The 15118-nt window shown below is 45.2% G+C and overlaps 1 protein-coding gene across 1 annotated transcript; it reads right to left on the bottom strand.

Moving 5' to 3' along the window:
- Positions 1-2475: 2475 nt before the first annotated feature.
- On the bottom strand, positions 2476-8916 carry LOC128596526 (leukocyte immunoglobulin-like receptor subfamily A member 6). The gene is given in 8 exon segments (XM_053606120.1): positions 2476-2610; positions 2757-2812; positions 6267-6536; positions 6794-7090; positions 7315-7458; positions 7461-7613; positions 7761-8039; positions 8904-8916. Coding segments are annotated over 8 exon segments (1347 nt in total).
- Between the last annotated feature and the right edge of the window lie 6202 nt (positions 8917-15118).

Below are 15118 nucleotides of genomic sequence, written 5' to 3'. Positions count from 1 at the left end.
CCTTGCCCTAATTTTCCTTTCCCTTTCTCTTGCTCTTTGAGTTCTCCTGCCTGTGGACTAAGGGTTATAGGACCAGAAGTGTGAGAAGGTTTAAGAGCAAAAAGGGGAATGAAAGAAAGGAGGACCGAGTGGTAAGGAAAAAAAAAAAAAGAGAAAAATAGAGAAAGGAGAGGGGGTGGGTAAAAGGGATATTGACAAAAAGAAGAGAGGCACAGAAAGAGGGAGACAGAGCAATATAGGTGTACAGTAGGGTACTTTGATACAACCTTAAAAAAAAACCCACCTTCTGGGGGTGCCCAGTTGGGTGGTTCCCTTGAGGTCAGCAGCTCTTTGCTAACCTGATCAGACACAGTACCCCACCTCCACCAAGTAGAGAGGAAAGACAAAAATGCTATAAATCAAACCAAAACAAGCAAACAGAAAACTTTACGGGATAAAATTGGCTGGAATAACCAAATAATAGCGGTAGAAACACTGACAAAAATGAAGTTCTAATAATTGAAATAGGCATCAATGGGAAATTATAATTAAACTAGAAAAATTGAGAAAGAAAAAGGATCTGTATGGAAAAGGTTGAACTTAAAAAACAAAACAATAATCCACAACATCAAAATAAACAAAAAAAAAACTAAACAAAAAAAAAAAAAACAGAAAAACACAACCAAAAACAAAGCAGTATGTGTATGTTATTGAATATTGTCTGGGCAACATGTGGTCTTCTGGGGTATGAGATGTTAATCACAGTTCTGATACGACTGGAGGCTGCTAGTTTCTCAAAACCCAGTAGGTAGACACCCTAAATCTCTCTTCAGCCCACTTAAAAGGCACTTTGAACTTGTTCACTTACTGAGCAGAAGCTTTCTTAGAGAAGTGCTTGTCGCTGGAATCACTGCTGAAGTGGCTATCCACTTACCCTGTGTGTCAAAACTGGTCTCCCTCTGCCCCTGAGGGTTAGGGCTGCAAGGTGGCTCAGACGCCGCCCTTAGGCTACTTGGTCACTGGGTTACCAGCTCCCACCCAATTCCAGCTCTGCGACCCTGAGGGCGGAGCTTGCCGGGGCAGATCGCTCACAATGTCTGCCTGTGACCCAGAGCCAAACACTATTAGCTCCATCTGGCTCAGTGGCTCAGACTGGGGCCCTAGACAAAGGCCAAAGTTCTCCGCACTCCCGCTCAGGCTCTCCCCAAGGCAGTTCAGCTGAGTGCCAAGTCCAAAGACACCAAAACAGTTCACAGGTAAGGCCTTTCTGGTTTGCAGTCTCGCTGCTACTGAACTTACAGTTGCGGGCGGGTTTAGACGGATTGAACACACGCGACCACTTGCCGGTTTTCCACTGTTTTAGTCCTCCTCTTGGGGTCCAGAAGTCTCTCGCTGACTCCCTGTATCCTCTCAGGGGTGATGATAGGCAGATCCCACCAGCCAGAGATGCCTGGAGTCCTATCTCCCCAGACTCACGGTGCCCAGCTGCAAGGAAGCTGTTACTCGGCTGCCATCTTGCTCCGCCTCCTGAAACTCTTTCTATGTCTGAGTTCGCTCTGACCCTAAAGTCCCAGGGCCCCTGCTTGGACTGCAACTCTAATCCCAAGACTTCAGAACTGTGCCAGCCCCCAAGACCTCACCAATGCATCCCCATCTGTACTGCTAGGTCAGAAGAACCATCCCAAGGTCCAAGATTTCACTGAGGAGCTCCTAGCCATGAACAACTGTCAGTCCTGGGCCTCATTCAAGCAGTCCCTGGCAAAGGAGAGAAGGTGCCTTGTAAGCCTATTAACCCAGAGCTGTGAGTAGGGAAGCCAGATGAGAAGAAGCCAGTGAATGGTTCCCGCCTAAGTGAAAAAACAAAAGAGTTCAACACCCCCAAGAAGATACAGTGGAGCAACCTTAGTGGATTCCACCCACATTCCTGTGCAGAAATGACAGAAATAGAATTCAGAATATGGATGGCAAGTAAGATGAATGGAATTAAAGTGAATGTTAACCAACAAAAAGAAGCCAAAATGTTCAAGAAATTAATAAAGTCACTAAAAAGCTAGACAACATAAGGATTATAATAGAGCTTACAGAAATGTAAGAGTGGGTTAGGGGATTTCATAACACAGCAGAATGATTTAACATCAGACTAAAGGAAGAGAATGAACTTGGGACAGTGGACCAGTGCCTGCAGCTGTGCAGAGGTGTGGACCCAGAGCTGCCATGACATGTGGGACACAGCTTCATGCCTGGAGTGGAAAGAGGGGAAGAGCCAGCAAGGGAAGTCAATAATGGTGGAGAGGAAAAGTATGTCAGTTTAATGCCCTATTCAGACTCACTCCACATGGCGTCTCTGCACTTGAACATTGATTCCCCCACTCTGGAAATGACCAGCAGACAGTCCTGAAAGCACATACTCTAGATTTTTCTCCCAAAACCTCCGGGGAGCATCAGAGTTACTTCCATGACTCTCCCACTCTGGATGGTGTGTCGCTCTCTCTAGAGTTATCTCCTGGTGACATCTTGGGGGCTTCTCTGGCCATGCAACCCCTGAAACAGCAGAATTCCGAAGGCCACCAGGATCAAGCCAGCCATGTCCATGTGGATGAGATTCTCCATGGTGTGATTGGGGGTGTGGTGCTGGGGAATGTGGACAAGAGGTCAGAGAGCTCAGGAGAGATCAAAGTCACCAGGGTCCCTGGAAGTTCCCCCAGGACACCATCCTGCCCTGGACAGGGCCTGACATTCTGTGCCCAGCCCATGATCAAGAGCATCTCCTCACTCACCAGTCCTAGGGTCTGACTTGTTCTATGAGGGGGTAATGATGTCAACTGCTCTGCTCCTGAGAATCAAAACGGAGAGGAGGGGGAGGGGATGAAGAGCCCCAAACCCAGCCTCCCCCCTGGGCTCTGAATTCTGTGTCCCTTCATGTCTCACAATGTGACTTTTATGGAGATTCTTAATCAACCCATTCTTGGCTGTAGCAGTTCCTCTAGTCTCCTCCCTGAAGTATTTTAGCCTCTTTGTGTTCTTTGAATTCAAACTTTGCTTTAGATTTTCCAGATGCTAAAGCAAGAAAAATGAGCCAACAATACCAAAATAATTGGGCACTTGTATATTTTTTCTCCTGTCTGGAACACGGACTACACCATGTAATTTCCCCCAAAATGTACATTGCCAGTTATCAACTACTGAGGACCCAAGTTCCGTGAATGAGGGTTTGATCCTCAGGGGTTCCTGAATGTTGGGAGCACAAAGAGGTGAATACCTGGGGCTGCCTCCCCTTTACCCCATTTTAGCCTCAGCTAACACAACCGGGGTCTCATCATTCCTTAATCTCTTTCTAATTGTTTTGTTATATAGTTAGAAAAAGCCAGAATGCAATTCATACATGCTCACACATATATAAATACATATTTTTGAAGTGGTGGTGATGTTGCAGGCTCATCAGCAACATTTCTGGTTTTATAAAGAATTAATCTAGGAATTAATCAATAATATTTCTGGTTTTATAAAGAATTAATGTAAAAACAAACCACATCAAAAACATTGAGAATATGGCTCAGCACCTGTAGCTCAGGTGCTAGGGTGCCAGCCACACATACCAGAGCTGGGGGGTTCAAACCCAGCCTGGGCCTGCCAAACAACTCTGACAACTACAATCAAAAAAGAGCCAGGCAGTGTGGTGGACACCTGTAGTCCTAGCTACTTGGGAGGCTGAGGCAAGCGAATCGCTTAAGCCCAAGAGTATGAGGTCACTGTGAGCTGTGACTCCACAGAACTCTATAGAGGGTGACATAGTGAGACTCTGTCTCAAAAAAAAAAAAAACTGAGAATATGGATGAACATGAGTGTATATACTTGGAGACATGTGCACACGTATATTCATATGTAATTTATATAATTGTATATAAATATGTATATAGTTAAAACTTTCAATATTTATTTAATATGCAGTTACATACTAATACACAAAGTGTAAAATTGGCATGCAATTTAGAAATAAATGTCTATTTTCTTGTAGTTTATATGCATTTTATAAGTAAGTTAGAGATCAATTAAAAGGCCAATGGAGAAGAATTCTATAGTGAAATTAAATAAATATAGCGAAACCAGTAACTTTTTCATGTGTACTTCTTGCTTTTTAGAGAGACAGAGTCTCACTATATCACCCTCAGTAGAGTGCTATTGCATCACAGCTCACAGCAACCTCCAGCTCTTGGGCTTAGGTGATTCTCTTGCTTCAGCCTCCCGAGTAGTTGTGACTACAGGCGCCTGCCACAATGCCCAGCTATGTTTTTGTTGCAGTTTGGCCAGGGATAGGTTTGAACCTGCCACCCTCAGTATATGGGGCTGGCACCCTATTCACTTAGCCACAGGCACTGCCCGACCTCTTATAAATTTTTAAAATAATTGAATTATTATTTAAATTGAAATGAATGTCCACAATTCCTGTGAATAAAACTTAGAAAACTCTTCTTAAGTTTATTAATACTCCTCCATATTAAATGTGCAGGATAGAAAGAGTTGATAATAAGATAAAATTATCTGAAAAAGCAAATGTATTAATTAAATTAAGTCCTAATGAAAATAATAAAAGAATTCACCTATTTTTAAATCATAAATAAATATCAGTTAAATTAAAATTATAAATTTATGTATCTATTCTTTTATTTTAGAAAAGTAGAGAGCATCATTTGAAAAGTGAGCAGAGAAGATGTGGAATAGAAATGACTCACACACAGGATGTGCTGTGTGGTGACTTCCCCTCCACTGGCTCAGTGAGCAGGTGAGGCCCCTCCTTAATCTCAGGTGTGCCCTGAGCACAAAGGCCACCATAGGGGTCTGTGCTCGGTGGCACCGACAGCCCGGGGAGCTCCCCTCCGACAGAGTGTCTAGTGTGGGCTCCACCCTCACCTCTGTCAGATCCCACCAAGGCCTGAGCAGGCCCCTGTCCTGTTCTGAGAGGACTCAGGGAACCCCCGGCTTGTGGATGAGGGGCTCTTAGAAATGAGAAATAAGAGCTGTTCAGGGGGCATCCATCTATCCTCACTCCAAGTCCCCAGCCTGTTCTCCTTCTTCCCTGCCCAAGATTATCCTGTTTCCTATCAGGCCTGGACGCCATACTCTGCTGACCCAGCCCATCCTCCTCCTCCTCACCACACATCCTCCTAGACAGAGCAGCGGCCCGGGAGTCAGGCAGAGCTGTGCGAAGTGTGGATTCGGTAAACCAGCAGATGTCGTGTGAGGCAGGAGAGATCCTGACCAGCAGAGCTCTGTAAATCTTTACCGTTTCATAATATTCTGGCTTCTCATATAAACCTCATGCACCTGCCCACATCTCCTGCAGCTTTCTAACCCTGACGAGTCTCAGTTACAAGAGGAGCAGGACAGGCCCACAGATGGCTGGAGACAGGAGCACATCCCAGGTGCCCCAGAGGGTCAGAAAGGAGGGTGTTTTGAGGTCACCCTAGGTACCTCCCCTTCATTCAGATGGGAACCCAGGGCAGGAGGGGACAAGGGTTTCTTAGAAGTTCCTGCTCCCAAGAGGCGGCAGAACCAATACAGACTTTGCCACTTCTGGCCCCTCCCACCCGACTCCCAGACTAAGCACCTGCCCTGTGCCGTCCCTGCTCCTGGCTTCCTATTGAGTGGAGATGGCTCCTGGGGTCCTGCTCAGGGAGGGGACACACCTAATTCCTCCTCCCTTCAGGTCTGACCCCTCCTCTCTGCCTGGACCTCATACACCTCCCTCCCTTCTGATGCCCACAGAGGGTCACAGCTGCTCCATCCTCAGAGCCCCAGAAGCCACATGGGCCCCTTGCTAAAGTGCACCCTGCTCCCTGTTCCTTTGGGAGGCAGACCCCGACCTCAATATTGGGAATAGGATTGAAATGAGTCTGGAAGTTTCCGTGGGATCAGGATAACAGCTTCCATGTCTCATGGGGTCAGGACCTGGTTTTGAGGGACTAGGACACTTAGAGGTTCTGATTCTGAGATAAAGACATCAGCAGGTAGGTAAGTGGGGGCTTCTGTCTTCTACCCTCAGTCTTGTCACTTTGCTCTGAGGTTCACCCACATCTCATCCCACTTTTCCTGCCCTGCACCCTGACTGAGACTTTAGGGGAAAGTGCCCAGGGATGGGAGTTCTCCTCTGTTTCCTCCTATCTCGGCTGGACCCTCCCCTGCGACCTACCCCTTTGACCCCCTCATTCCTCAATGTCCCAGAGCTCTCCTGGGGCAGGGCCCTGAGCTGAGCCTCTGATCTCAGAGAGGGCAGGGGCAGGAGTCCTCACCTGAGACCATGAACTCCACGGGTTCACTGGGCAGTGACAACAGGTAAGGAGAAGGGCTGTGTGGGCTCACAGAACTCAAGGAGAATTCAGCCAGGAACTGCCCAGATCTAGACTTTGATCTGAGATGCAGGGGGCAATTTCCTGCTCCCTCCTTGGCCAGAAAGAAAGTGTCTGTTGGGCTCCATGACTGGCACACAAAGGTCACATCCTCTCCTGAGGACACTGTGGGGCCCGGCTGCACGGAGATGAAGGGTCTGTAAAAGAGCTGTCCTAGAGAAAGTGGAAGGAGGGGTGCGGGTGGCCCCCTAACTTTGTCTGAGGTGACACATCCCTGGGCCTTTCTCTGAACACCTTCAGTGTCCCTATCTCCGTGTCTGAGTCTCCTTCTCCCCTCTTACCTCTGTGTCTCTCTCCCTCCCCCTCCCTGAGACCCCCACCTCCTCCCAGCCATCACCCCTGTCCTTTTCTCCTCCCCCCACAAGGACTGTGCAGTGTCTGGGTCCCTGACAACGCACTGGGTTCCTCACCTGCGATCAGGATGTCCAGGGGGTCACTGGGGGCTGACCACTCAGAGGAGAGGTTGTATCCACCATAGCATCTGTACTGACCCCCATGGGAGCCCCTCACAGGGCCCAGGGGAGAGTTGGCCTGAGAGAGTCCAGCCTGGGGCTGCCAGCCAGGGAGCTGGGTGAGGACACGTCCCTCATCCCGGGACAGGGCAAATCTGTCATAGCTGACATCAGAGCGACACTGGAGGGTCAGGTTCTGTCCAGGGGCCATGACATGGCCCTGCAGGGTGAGGAGCGAGGGCTTCCTAGACACACCTAGGGAGGAAGGACAGGCCGTGAGCTGCAGGGTCTGGCCCCTGCCAACTCCTCAGTGTCCTGTCCTGTCCCTGCAGGTCTCACTGTCTCTCTCTTGGGGTCTCTTGCTCCAGAGCCCTTGATTCCTCACCCTACACTACCATCTTGGGGTTCCTGAAAGCAAGGCTCACTGTGACATATTTTGGGTTTCAAAACATGAATAGCATGTTATGAAACCTCCTCACCTGAGACCAGGAGCTCCAGGGGGTCACTGGGTTCTGATCACACCTGGGGGTTGTTCCTGTAATAGCCATAGCATCTGAACATCCATCTGTGCCCAGGGATCACAGGGCCCACAGAAAACAGGGCCTGGAACTTGCCATTGGAGGCTGTGAGTCCAGTGTCCAGGACAGCTTTTGTTCTTCTTCCTTGGTCAAAGTAAACCTGGCAAATCCCACCTGTGACCCACACTGGAGGGTCATATTTCCCCCTGAGGTCACCACAGGGCTCTTCAGGGATGAGAGGGTGGGTTTGCTGTAGACTCCTAGGACAGGAGAAGGCAGTAGTGTTAAATGGGGATCACACGTCCCACATCATCCTCGGGTTGGACTATGAGAGGGAGACACCCCTGAGAGCAGACCCCATTCCTGAGGGGAAAGCTTGAAGCTGGAAGCCCCAGGTGTTCTCTTACCTGTCACCATGAGCTCCAGGGTGTCACTATGGTCTGACCATCCAGCAGGGCTGTGATAGTAACAGCGATATCCCATTGCATAGTGCTCTGTCATATACTGGATATTGAACTTGGCCTTGTTCCCAGGCTCCAGTGGTTTATTTCTGTCCCAGAAGCTTCCCTGTTTTTCCAGTTGGTATTCCTGGGCATCCAATGTCCCCTGACACCAGATAGTCACAGGGCTTCCCCTGGTTATCACAGAGTCTGGTTCAGGCCAGATGGTGGCTCTGGGGAGGGTTCCTGTTAGGAAATCAGAAGCTGGGTCCCCAGTCACCTCCCACCCCACTGATCCCAGTTCTGAGCCCGACTCTCCAGATGTTCCCCCCAATCAGCTCAGGGCTCCTGTTCCCCATTCTCAGCTGCCCAGGGGTGTCTTCTTGTCCCCACTGAGGAGAAGTGACTTGGGACAGCTGGGGACAGACTCACCTGCTGTACGTGAGTCCTGGGGCCCAGACTCATCCCTGGAACAGATCTCAGTGAGTGATTTGTCACCTGAAGGCTGAGCATATCCTCTCTTCACACCCCCAAGGAGCCTCCTGAGTCCCTGGGGTATCCTGATAGAGCAGGGCCTGGCTGTGTGTGGGTCTCTCCCTCCCAGATCAGGGTCTCCTCTGTCTGTCCCCACACCTCACCAAAGCAGAGCAGGGTTATGAGGGTGGAGGTCATGGAGTCTCCCACCACTTGTCCCAGCTGTGCAGATGGAGGAGACCATGGTGCCTTCAGGACACACGGACACACAGGATGTGGCTAGTTGTACTTTGGGGCCTTTCTGACATGGTGCTGTCACATCTGAACCCCCACAGGAAGGGGAACTGCACTCTTCCCAGGAGCCTTGTTCTCATTTCCGCAGGGTGAGGGCTGGGGTGAGCACCAGGCTCTCTGCCGACACTTACACAGAAAGAGGGTCTCCCTGAACCACAGCCACCACCTGCCTCAAGTGTCCTCAACTCACTGACGGCCAGGACACAGCAGCAAATGGACCTTGTAGCTTCTGTATCAGTCCCTCATAGGTGAAAGTGAGCAGGGCCTCTTCCGGCTCAGAGCCTCTGTGGGTCTCCTCCCTCCTTCAGCCCATCCTTCTGCACAATGTGGTGGAGTCCTCACCATGATCAGTCATCCCACCTGCACTGGAGATGCTTCAGCGAAGGGGCAGATTCATGTCCTCAGCTGACTCAGACCAGCAGAGACCCATGAACATGTGACAGTGCAGCTCACAGTGTGGCCAGGAGCACAAAGGGCACACACAGAATAAGAGAAGAAAATACACCCCTTTCTTTCCCCTGGAAGGTGGATTTTCTTTTTAGCCGGTAGTCCTGTTCTTTTACTTCCTGTTTCATTTCGCAATAGCTTCAAGCTCCACCTCCCTGTGGACAAGAGTCTTAGTCTTCTATGTACTTAAGGTCCACTCTTCCCTTGTGCCTCCCTCTGCATCTCAATCTGTGTCCAAGGCTTTTTGGGAACAATTGCTTATTTGAATATCTGATTGAAGGTGTTGGGTGGAGAATTGATATTATTTCAGTCATGAACAGTATCATGAGTGACTTTGGGCATTAATGTCCCATCTCCAAGCCTTGGTCTTTGTAGTCTGTTGCTATAAACCCCACACCTTATGGGGGTCAGTGGTGACTGGAAGATGGAAGGGGCCCATTCATAGTTATTTACAGACCAGGTTAAGACATGATAGGTTGGGGCTGAAGAGGATCCTGGCATCTGGCTCCATGGTCAAGGGGGAGGATCGACGCACCCACTCTGTTCTTAACATTGAGTAATGGGGCTTAGCAGATTTCTGAAACTTGTAGCCCTGGCCTCATACAGAAAAAGTTAAATGAAAAATTTCTGAGTTCGTCTCTTGGTTCTCTATTCTGTTACATACATTTACCTCTCTATTTTTGTGCCAATACCATGCTGTTTTGATCACTATAGATTTATAGTATAGTTTGAAGTCTGGTAGCATGATTCTTCCTGATTTGTTTTTATTTCTGAATAATGTCTTGGCTATTCGAGGTTTTTGTACTCAGTACTATTATGAATACAATCTACAATCACTCACCCTTTCATATGAAGAATAGATCACAACTATGGCCCAGGATGAAGGAGGGAGGGGGAGATGGTAAGGGAGGGGGAGTTCAGGGGTTAGGGTTTATGGTAGGATCACACATATGGTGCATAATGCAAGGGTACTTTTTGGATTTATTAAGTATAGAGTATAAATGTCTTAACACAATAATTAAGTAAAGAAGATGAGGTTCATATTAACCAGTGTGATGTAAACACTCCTAATTCTATATGAAATCAGCACATTGTACCCCATACATGCATTAATGTATACATGATCTATGTGTTTATAATTTAAAAATAAATAATAAATAAATAAATAAATAAACTAAGGATATATATATATAATACAAAACTCCAAACACAGGATCATGGTGGCCACAGCCTCAGGTACAGCTTTGATGGTGAAGGTCAGTGACAACAACAGCTGGCACCTGACAGCATGACCAACCCGAGCTGCTGTTCAACTTAGGAGGATCAAGTTGGCAGCCGATTAATAGCTTCCTTGCAACTGGGCATGGTGAATCTGGGGAGAGAAGACGCCAGGCATCTCTGGCCGGTGGAATCTGCCCAGAAACATACCTTTGGGGACACAGGGAGTCAGCAAGAGACTTCTGGACCCCATGAGGAGGACAAAAGCAGTGGAGAACTGGCAAGTGTTTGGATGAGTTTGTTTGGTCTAATCCCACCAGCAGCTGTAAGTACAGTAGCAGTGATATTGCAAACTGGAAAGGCCTTACCTGTGAGCTGTTTTTTTTTTTTCCTTTGGAGTTGGCACTCAGTTGAACTACCTTGGGAGAACATGGGCAAGAGTGTGGAGGACTTTAAGCATTGTCTAGGTTCCCAGACTGAGCCACTGAGCCAGACAGAGCTAATAGTGTTCAGCTATTGGCTGTGTGGAGCCATTGTGGGAGAACTGACTTGGCAAGCTCTGCCCTCGGGGTTGCAGAGCAAGGATGGAGGGGTAGTGAGTAATCTAGTGACTGAGCAGCCTAACGCTGGGGACTGAGACGCCTTAGAGCCTTAGCCTTCAGGGGCATAGAGTGAGACCAGTTTTGGCACACTGGGTAAGTGGATAGCCAGGATCCACTTCAGGAGTGATCCCAGCAACAAGTGCTTTCCTGGGAAAGCTTCTGCTTGTCCAAGGTTATCAGTTTAAAGTGCCTTTTAAGTGGCCTGAGGAGAGATTTAGGCTCTCCATCCTGCGGGCTTTTAGAAATCAGCAGAGGCCTCCACTCTCCAACTCATATAGCTGTATCAGCATTGTGATTAACATCTCATACCCCAGAAGATCACCTTTTGCCCAGACAATATTCAGCAAGATACATATTCTGCTTTGTTTTGGTTTTGTTTTGCTTTGTTTTTTCATTCTTGTTTTTAATTTCAACATTTTCCCTATAGACTTTTCTTTCTTTTTTCCTTTTATTTCTTCACTTTTCTAGTTTACATGTAATTTTTCATTGTTGCCTTTTTTAACAATTAGAATTTCATTTTTTGTTAGTGTTTCTACCGCTATTATTTGGTTTTTCCCCCAATTTTATCCCATAAAGTTTTCGGTTTGCTTGTTTTGGTTTGATTTAAATCATTTTTTTCTTTCCTCTCTACTTGGTGGAGGTGGGGTACTGTGTCTGAACAGGTTAGCAAAGAGCTGCTGACCTCAAGGGAACCAACCAACCCAGCTCCCCCCGAGGGTGGGGGTTTTTAAGGTTGGCTCAAAGTACCATACTACACACACACCTATATTTCTCCTGTTTCCCTCTTTCTGTGCCTCTATTCTTTTTGTCAATATTCCCTTTTACCCATCCCTCTCCTTTCTCATTTTTCTTTTCTTTTCTTTTTCCCTTCTTGCTCTTCAATCTTCTCATCCTTCTGGTCCTGTACCAAAAGGACTCATTGAAACCCTAGTCCACAGGCACAGCAACTTAAAGAGCAAGAGAAAGTGAAAGGAAATTAGGGCAAGGAAACAGATAAAAGAAACCAGTCATGAGGAAGAATCAGCAGAAAAATCCTGGCAACATGAAAAGCCAGTCCAGAGCAACCCCCCACAAGAAATTGTGAGGTAGCTACTGCAAAGAATTAAACCTATAAAGAAATGTTAGAAATGACAGAAAGGGAATTTAGAATACAAATGATGAAAATAATGAAGGAAATGATGGAAACAATGAATGAAATTGCTGATAAAATGGAAAATAATGAAAAGGAAATTCAAAAACAGAATCAAATAAGAGATGAATGATATGAAGGACATAGAAAGGATAGAGCAGAGCTGAAGAAACAGAAGCTGTCAATTAGGGACCTTAAAGATGCAATAGAAAGTATCAACAACAGATTAGACCATGCAGAAGAAAGAATCTCAGAGGTAGAGGACAACTACCTTTTGAGATAACTCAGATAGTTAAAGAGGCAGAAAAGAAGAGAGAGAAAGCAGAATATTCACTGACAGAATTATGGGACTTTATGAAGTGTTCAAACATATGAGTTATAGGTATATCAGAAGGCGAAGAAGAATGCCCCAGGGGAATGGAAGCCATGCTAGAGACTATTATTAAAGAAAATTTCCCAAATATCACCAAAGATTCTGACACATTCCTTTCAGAGGGATATCAGACCCCAGGTCACCTCAATTCAAACCAAGCTTCTCCAAGACACATTGTGATGAACGTGTCCAAAGTCAAGACAAAAGAAAAGATTCTGCAAGCTTCCAGGACTAAGCACCAGTGGACGGACAGGGGCAAATCCATTAGAGTGACTCCAGACTTCTCTAACGAAACTTTCCAAGCAAGAAGACAATGGTCATCTACCTTTAATTTACTTAAGCAGAACAATTTCCAGCCCAGAATTCTATATCCTACTAAGCTAAGCTTTAAAATTGATAGAGAAATCAAATCATTTACGGATATACAAACATTGAGGAAATTTGCCACAACAAAACCAGCTCTACAGGAAATACTTCAACCTGTTCTATACACTGACCATCACAATGGATCGACAGCAAAGTAAAAACTCAGAAATTGAAGGACAGAATCTAATTTCCACACTGATGCAAAAGATAAAACTAAGCAATAGACTCTCACAAAATAAGATGAATAGAACACTACCACACTTATCAATTTTCTTAATAAATGTTAATGGCTTGAATTCCCCACTAAAGAGGCATTGATTGGCTGACTGGGTTAAAAAATACAAGCTATCCATTTGCTGTCTTTAGGAAACATACCTAGCTTCAAAAGACAAATTAAAACTCTGAGTTCAGGGTTGGAAGACAATTTTTCAGGCAAATGGAATTCAGCAGAAAAGAGGGGTTGCAATCTTATTTTCAGATACATATGGATTTAAAGCAACTGAAGTCAAAAAAGACAAAGATGGTCACTTTATATTGGTCAAGGGAAAAATACAACAAGAAGACATTTCAATTCTAAATATTTATGCACCCAATTTAAATGCTCCCAGATTCTTGAAACAGACCTTACTCAGTCTGAACAATATGATACCCTATAATGTCATAATAACAGGGGACTTTCACACTCCTCTTACAGAGCTGGACAGATCCTCTAAACAGAAATTATACAAAGACTGAAGGGACTTAAATGAGACCCTCGAACAACTGTGCTTGATAGACACATATAGAACTCCATCCCAGAGATAAAGAATATACATTCTTCTCATCCCCCTATGGAACATTCTCCAAAATTGATCATATTCTAGGACACAAAACAAACCTCAACAGAATCAAAAGAATTGAAATTTTACCCTGTATCTATTCAGACCACACGGCACTAAAAGTGGAAGTCGCCTCCAACAAAAACCTTCAACCCAACACAAAGGCATAAAAATTAAACAACCTTCTGTTGAATGACAGTTGGGTGCAGGAAGAAATAAAATAAATAACTTCCTTGAGCATAAGAACAATGAAGACACAAGCTACCGAAACCTGTGCAATACTGCAAAAGCAGTTTTGAGAGGAAAATTTATCGCTTTAGATGCCTACATTTGAAAAATGGAAAGAGAGTGCATCAAATTCACAAGCCATTTTATGGAATTGGAAAGGAAGAACAATCTCAGCCTAAACCCAGCAGAAGAAAAGAAATATCCAAAATTAAATCAGAGATGAATGAAATTGAAAACAAAAGAATCATTCAGAAAATCAGTGAAACAAGGAGTTGTTTTTTTAAAAAAATAAATAAAATAGATAAACCTTTGTCCAGACTAACTAGAAATAGAAAAGTAAAATCTCTAGTAACCTAAAGCAGAAATGATAAAGGGAAAGTTGCAACTGATGCCACATAGGTACAAGAGATCATCTCTGAATACTACCACAAATTCTATGCCCAGAAATTTGAGAATGTGAAGGACATGGATCAATGTTTGGAATCACACCCTCTCCCTAGAGTTAGCCAGGAAGAAAAAGAGCTCCTGAACAGACCAATTTAAAGCATTGAGATTAAAGAAACAATAAAAAAGCTTCCAACAAAAAAACTGCCCTCATCTGGATGGCTGCACATGAGGATTCTATCAAAACTTCAAGGAAAAGCTTATTCCCGTACTGCAGATATTATTCCAAAAAATTGAGGAGGAAGGAATCTTTCCCAACACATTCTACAAAGCAAACATCACCCTGATACCAAAACCAGGAGAAGATCAAACTAAAAAGGAGAATTTCAGACCAATTTCACTAATGAATACAGATGAAAAAATTCTCAACAAAACCCTAGCCAATAGATTACAACTTATCATTAAAAAAGTCATACATCATGATCAAGTAGGTTTCATCCCAGGGACGCAAGGCTGGTTTAACATATGCAAGTCCATAAATGTTATCCAACATATTAATAGAAGCATAACTAAGACCTTATGATCCTCTCAATAGATGCAAGAAAAGCATTCGATAAAATCCTTAGAACTCTTAGAACAGTGAAGACTATAGGCATAGGTGTCACATTTCTGAAACTGATTGAAGCTATCTATGACAAACCCACAGCTAATATTTTACTGAATGGAGTAAAACTGAAAGCTTTTCCTCTTAGAACTGGAACCAGACAAGGTTGTCCTCTGTCACCATTACTATTCAACATAGTGCTGGAATTTCTAGTCAATACAAGTAGGCAAGACAAGGAAATAAAGGGAATCCAAATGGGAGCAGAGGAGGTCAAACTCTCCCTCTTTGCTGACAATATGATCTTATACTTAGAGAACCCCAAAGACTCAACCACAAGACTCCTAGAAGTCATCAAAAAATACAGTAATGTTTCAGGATATAAAATCAA

Source organism: Nycticebus coucang, chromosome 10 (genome assembly GCF_027406575.1).
Source record: "Nycticebus coucang isolate mNycCou1 chromosome 10, mNycCou1.pri, whole genome shotgun sequence".
Classification (NCBI taxonomy): domain Eukaryota; kingdom Metazoa; phylum Chordata; class Mammalia; order Primates; family Lorisidae; genus Nycticebus; species Nycticebus coucang.
Note: the sequence above shows the minus strand (reverse complement) of the source record. Positions and strands in the feature narration are given on the sequence as shown.